This window comes from Cupressus sempervirens, chromosome 4, assembly GCF_028749045.1.
Source record: "Cupressus sempervirens isolate cs-2001-9-10 chromosome 4, ASM2874904v1, whole genome shotgun sequence".
NCBI lineage: Eukaryota > Viridiplantae > Streptophyta > Pinopsida > Cupressales > Cupressaceae > Cupressus > Cupressus sempervirens.
In genome coordinates this window covers 303,710,663-303,717,664 of record NC_143121.1, presented here as the reverse complement: position 1 = coordinate 303,717,664, position 7,002 = coordinate 303,710,663, and the positions used below count along the sequence as shown (strand labels likewise).

At 35.4% G+C, this 7,002-nt stretch overlaps 1 protein-coding gene and 1 pseudogene across 1 annotated transcript; one reads left to right on the top strand and one right to left on the bottom strand.

The window, feature by feature from the left end:
- Positions 1–1,933: 1,933 nt before the first annotated feature.
- On the top strand, positions 1,934–3,534 carry LOC149561212 (secreted RxLR effector protein 161-like). The gene is made up of 2 exons (XM_089827758.1): positions 1,934–2,243; positions 3,347–3,534. Exons 1-2 carry the CDS (start codon positions 1,934–1,936, stop codon positions 3,532–3,534), a joined length of 498 nt encoding a protein of 165 aa, XP_089683884.1.
- A 1,107-nt stretch (positions 3,535–4,641) lies between these two features.
- Positions 4,642–6,775, bottom strand: LOC149561211 (uncharacterized; annotated as a pseudogene).
- Positions 6,776–7,002: the final 227 nt, after the last annotated feature.

Here is a 7,002-nt window from a genome sequence, read left to right as displayed (position 1 = left end):
ATAAAATTTGGTTGTGGCATCTTAGGTATGGTCATTTGAATTCCAATAGTTTGAAGATCCTATCATCAAATGCATTGGTTCTTGGAATGCCTAGGGTTGAAGAACATAAATAGATTTGTGAAGGATGTGCAAAAGGGAAGCATGCAAGAGAATCATTTCTAAAAGGAAATGCATCAAGGACCCAACACCCACTACAACTTATTTATTTAGATATTTGTGGTCCAATGCAAACACAAAGCTTGGGTAGGTCATCATATTTCATTACTTTTATTGATAATTACTCACACATGTGTTGGGTATTTTTTTGAAGACTAACGATGAAGCTTTTGATACATTCAAGAGGTTTAATGCTCATGTAGAGAATGAGAAAGGGAATACAATTAGATGTTTGAGAATAGATCATGGAGAAGAGTTTTGCTTAAAATATTTTCAGAATTTTTGTGAGATGAATGTGATCAAAAGACAACTCACAACTGCATACACAACCCAACAGAATGGAGTGAGTGAAAGGAAGAACCATGCTATGGTAGAAATGGCAAAGAGTATGTTACAAACCACAAGTTTGAACAATTCTTATTGGGCTGATTTAGTTGCTATAGTCGTATATATTCTCAACAGGAGTCCTACAAGTGCCCTAGTCAAGATAACTCCATATCAAGCATGGTATGAGAAAAGGCCTAATGTAAATCATATTAAAGTTTTTGGTTGTTTGGCTTATGTTCGCATCCCTGATCAAAATAGGAAAAAGCTAGATGCTAAAAGTGAACCGTGTATTTTGTGGGCTATAGTGAGTGAAAGAAAAGCTTACAGATTATTCAATCCTATTACTAATAAGATTGTTATTTCAAGAGATGTGATTTTTTATGAAGGGGGAGTTTATGATCATCAAAAAAACCATGTTGAAAAGTCAAAATCAGTTTTGGATGATGATGTTATTGCTGATAATGATAATGAGCAGCTAGCTAATGGTTCTATTTCAAGATCACCAAGCCCACCAAGAAACCCCTCACCAATCCCAAGAGTAAGTCCATCCTCAAGTCCTCCAAGAAAAGTAAGAAGATTGAGTGATATCTATGAGAGGTGTCAAAATCAAGCACATGAAGAAGATCCAATAGGTGAGATAGCAAATTTTGCATTACATGCTAAAGCTGATTTTGAGCCATCATGTTTTGAAGATGCATCTGCTAATGAGGTTTGGATGCAAGCAATGAATGAAGAGACAGATTCCGTTCATAGAAATGAGACATGGGAGCTTGTAGATGTTCCACATAACAAGAAGAAGATTGGCACAAATTGGGTCTATAAGACCGAGCATAATAATGATGGGAGTGTTGAAAGACACAAGGCAAGATTTTTTGCTAATGGTTTTACTCAAAGGTATGGCATTGATTATGAAGAAACTTTTGCACCAATAGCAAGACAAGAAACTATTAGGATGGTAATCTCTGTTGTAGCTCAAAAGAAATGAAGTATTCATCACATGGATGTGAAAAGTGCCTTCTTGAATGGGTACTTAGAAGAAGAGGTATATGTGGGACAGCCACAAGGTTTTTAGATTCAAGGCAAAGAAGATCATGTCTACAAGTTGAAGAAGGCTTTGAATGGCCTCAAGTAAGCAGCATGTGCATGGTATGCAAGAATTGATGGATATTTTTGGCAAAATGACTTTCAAAGAAGTAAGAGTGAACCGACCCTTTACTACAAACAAGAAGGTAATGATATTCTTATTGTACGTTTGTATGTTGATGATTTGCTATATATGGGTAGTAGTTCAAAGATGAAAGATGAATCCAAAGTTACTATGATGAATGAGTTTGAGATGAAAAATTTAAGTCTCTTGAAGTATTTTCTTGGCATGGAGGTTTATCAAGGTAAAGATGAAATATTTATTTGTCAAAAAAAGTATGCAAAAGATATGTTGAAGAAATTTGATATGGCTTATTGTAAACCTCTTTCTACTCCAACTGCTCTTGGAGTTGCATTAAGTAGAGATGATGGTGCTGAAATTATTGATGAGACATCATACAAGAGAATTGTGGGGAATTTGATGTTTTTAACTCACAAAGGGCTTGAGATTGCTTATTTAGTTTCATTGGTTCCAAGGTGTATGACAAATCCATTAGAAAAACATATGAAGGCAGCCAAGGGAATTTTGAGGTATGTGAAAAACACAGTAGATTATGGCATTCACTATTCTTCTAATAAGTATGAGCTTGTTGGCTTCAGTGATTCAAATTGGGGAGGTAGTTTGGATGACCCGAAATGTACATGTAGTAATTGTTTTTCTTTTGGTTCCGATTTAATCACATGGAGTTCAAAGAAGCAAAGTATGGTTGCTCTCTCTTCTACAAAAGTGGAGTATGTTGCAGTTACTTCACTAGGAACACAAGCCTTATGGCTCAGAAAACTTTTTGAAGAAATTGGAGAGACAGAGGTTCAGCCTACTATGATTTTTTGTGACAACATAAGTGCTATTAAATTGGCCAAAAATCTAGTTCATCATAGCAGAACAAAACATTTTGATCTGAAACAACATTTTATCAGAGACTTGGTGCAATAGAAGGTAGTTGAATTGAAGTATATAAACACAAAAGAGCAAATAGTGGACATCTTCACAAAGGTAGTTGCAAGAGATCAATTTTTAGCACTCAGAGATCAAATTTTTAGTCCTCTCAGCATCAAGGGGGAGTATGAAGATTGATGCTTCACAAGATAATTTAAATCATCAATTCCACCGTCTTGGTTTTCATGCACCATCCGAGCCAAGGATTCACATAATTAGTGGCAATTTAAATTAGTTTTCTATAAATTGTTTCATATTTCACTTTGCGTTAGAGATCCAATAACACTTGCTGTTACAAGCAATAAATCTGTTACTCTGTTTCTACCACAAGTTTTGCATGTAATAAAGGACCAGTCAATAACAGTTCAACTATTGTGACAAGCAGTGATTTTCATCATAGGTTTCCATAGAAGAGTTTTATATAAGATAGTTGTAATCTATGTAAATTTTCTTATGAATGATTCAGCGATAAAAAATCAGTTTTTCTCTATGGTAAAACAGAGCCTCCCCTGTTTTGAGTATTATTATTATTTTTTATTGTGTTGTTGTTGTTCCTTAAATCCTACAATTACGTTCAGAGGCCTTCCATTCCACCCTAGAGTCATGGCACATCCATCCTGGCCAACAGTTAAACGTTCTCCATTAACATACTGCTGGAGCAATAGTCTTGCCTGATGCCAAGCCTAATAGCTGAACTTCTTCTCTCTAAATCCTGTCTGTGTTAAGAAAGACATCCACATATCCATTTTAACGTGTCTCACTCTTCTGTCCTCCCCCTCGCAGGCTACAATGTCTCTCAGTTGACTCCCACAGCAGAGCTCTTTACACTTTGCCCTACTTTGGTCATTTCTGCCTGGCAGCACGGCCTCCAAGCAATCAAAGTAGGCGTTATAATACAACAGCGCTTCAGTGTACCGGTCAGAAAAACGGGAGAATTGTGCTGCCCTTCTACATTTGATGGAATTTTATAAGAGATAAAACACATTTGTTCTTTGACGAACAAACCTTGAAATTGGAGTTGCTGTTAACAATTTTAAAATTTATGGCAAGGGTGATAGTATATGTGTGCATATGTCTTCAGTTTTACAAATAAGACGAAGAACTACTGTTGATGTTTTCAGAGAATATGCAGGGGAGTTTCTAAATAAGAATTATGTAACTTGACATATCGATAAACATCTTCCTTACAATAGAATTAAAGGATAAGCCCACGAAAATTTGAATTTTAGTAAATGTAGTTATATTTGGATTAGTATCTTAAAATTGAATACAATTGTAATAAATATTTGATATCTATGTAGAAGTTCAAATCATTCTATTAAATAGTTGTAAATCATACAAACAAAATTTGATAATCTAAGAAATTTTCTAATGTTTAACTATATAAGTACTAAGTAAAAATATATTCTTTTGACATACAATCATAATCCTCCACTAACATTGCTTTTTTATGTTATATTCATATATCATTTGGAGTTGTCTCCCATACTTGATGGAATCAAGAACCTCCTACTTATCATATTCAAATGTAGACACATTCTATGAATTTATAAGAATCATGTATGGATAATTTGCCTACTCATTTTGTTCACTACTATGATATTTTGCTATTAAAAGGCCAGCCAATTAAAATCTGAATTTTAATAAATATAGTTATATTTAGATTTGTAATTTAAAAATTGAATATAATTTCATTGATAAAAGTAGTTTAGTAATCAAATATTTTTTGCTTATTACAATTTATAAAATCTTTAATAATTTCACATATTTGAGAACTAATAGAAGTACAAATCATTCTATTAGATAATTGCAAACAATATGAACAAATTTTAATAAAATAAAATAAAATCTATTGTTTAAGTATATAGTAAATAAGTAAAAATATACCATTTTGACACAGGACCATAATGCACCCCTATGTTGTAATTTTATTATTATTTTATTTTGAACCAACAGAGGTGAAAGGATTTTATATTGAAAAAGTAGATATTGTTGTCCAATTTCCTAAGGACTAACAAATGCATTACTCAGTTTAATGTAATTTGGGTTTACCACTTTATAAATTTGCATTGCTCTCACTAGGAAAGCTTGTAGACTCTACGAATTGGTTCTGCTAAAGTCTTTCCTTTTTCCACAGGACACTATTCTTGTTCCAACCTGGAAACTTTGCTTTTCTTGCTTTGACTATGATGCAATTGGTTTAGTGTTCTCCATGTCACTGCATCTGGAGTCAAATTGTTGTCTCTCATTTGATTCAGGGTCATATATGCATCCCTTTTCAAACACAATTTACAAGCACTATCAATAAAAACATTAAAGGTTACAACACCAGGAGCAAATCCATCATTCAGCATTTCATGTAACAAGTCACAAGCTTCCATACAAAATCCAGCTTTGCACATTCCTCTCAACAGAGGTGTAAACAAAATCGTTATGAATTTTAGATGGCTTGACAAAACCATGCCAAAAGTTAAGAGCTCTATTTAGCTGACCCATTTCACAAAGACCGCCAATGATAGCAGTGTAAGTAACACTGTCAGCACTCAAACCATTGGTATTCGTTTCTTCTATGATTGTAAAGGCTTTGTCTATTTTCTGAGTTTTGCAAAGCTCACTGATAACAGCGTTGTAAGTTATGACATTAGGAGAGTAACCTCTCTGTGGCATCTCATGTAGAATGTCCAGTGCTTCATCAATACAACCCATTTCTGCAAGGCCACGAATCACGGTGCTGAATGTAATGACATCTGGTGTGCAAGCAATGCCCATTATCATATCACTTAAGACCTTTTTAGCTTCCTCAACCCGGCCCGCCTTACACAAACCATGGATGACAGTGTTAAGGGCAAATAAATCAGCTGTGCAGCCACTCTGCAGCATGACGAGCATCATGTTTAGGAGTTCAGAAGGATTGTCTGTGGCACAGAGAGCATATAGAAATATGTTATAAATGCGAGATTTTTCTATAGTACTCTTTTGTAGCATATAATTAAGAAACTCCTTGGCCATTTCCAACTGCCCTGCCTTGCAAAACTTCTCAACTAGAACCTTATAAGTAGGTTCACAAGGAACATATCCAATTTCGATTCCTTCTTCAAGCACTTGATGTGCACTCATGAAATTCCCCTGCTTACATAGGCCATGAATCACCGCGCTTTATGAAATAGAATCTGGAACACAACATCTTTTCTTCAATATACATATCACTCTAGCGGCGCCATTAACATTGCCTACCTTGCAGAGAGCATCAACCAGTACACTGCAAGCAAAAACACCACGGACATGATTCCCCTGCGGCATCTTATCTGCGAGATCAAAAACATCAACAAAAGATCTTTCATGGCAAAGGACACTAATCAAATTACTGGGGTCAGTCATACCCATGTGGTCCCATAGCTTGCACATTAGCTGCCTGCACTCGACGTATCTCTTCTGTTTGTATAGGCCTCCAATTATGACACTATAAGTAAGAGCATTAGGTGAGCATTTTATTAGGGACATTTCGTCAAATACTTTTCTTGCATCCTGAACTCTTCCGACTTTACACAAACCATGGATTAGTGTGGTATATGTAACTGGATTCGGAATACATCCTCTGTCCCTCATTGTCAAAATAACCAACTCGGCAACATTGAATTTCCCGTGGGTACATAAACAATGAACAATTTTGTTATAATTCACAACAGATGGAACACAACCTTCTTTAGAAGAAATCATACGGTTCATAATACGAAGAGTTCCTGTGGGTATGTCTGCATCACATAACCTTCCAATTAGTATATTACAAGTTCTTTCATCAGGAACAGACCATTTGGAGTCTAATGCCAATGAGAGCCGGCTGTGGGCTTTGATCCAGTGACCCTGATTGCATAGCCCATGAATTAGGCTGCTGAGATTCAGACTGTCTGGGCGAGACGATCTAGCAGATTAATGGGGTCATCCACTTTGCCATTGATGCACAGACCATGAATTTCTCTACCCCAATTTATGGTGTTATCTTCACTATTTCCAATTTCTGCAACAAGTCACTTAAATCTTCGGACTGACTTGATAATTTCACTTTATTGTCATCCCATTGTAACGTAGAAGCTAAACATGACTGTAGCCTATCCCCTACCATTTTTGAATTCTTAGAAGAATACCATAAAGTGAAGGCCTGCTGCTTTGAGATGGAACTTAAAAACCGATTCAGTCTTAACATGCGTACCATTATGCAGTCCTAGCAAGAAATAGTCCAGTAGCTTGCAGAAATGGCAATAAAGATTGCTTGAAACACACTAGTGCAAAATAGAGTTTTGGTTGTTGTAAGAATTTGGTATAGCTTTGATACCATGTAAGGCAAGAATGAAATGACAAGATTTAGAAGCTTAAAGATAGCACAAGAGAGATAATATATGATCAAATGAGAATGGATTAATCAGATAATTGGATGAATACAC

What these genes read in the sequence shown, in the direction of transcription:
- LOC149561212 (XM_089827758.1), top strand. Translation starts at nt 1,934, where the DNA reads ATGGCTTATTGTAAACCTCTTTCTACTCCAACTGCTCTTGGAGTTGCA. An exon ending in CAGTGATTCAAATTGGGGAG is followed by an intron (nt 2,244 to 3,346) that starts GTAGTTTGGATG and finishes TCCCCCTCGCAG; the next exon opens with GCTACAATGTCTCTCAGTTG.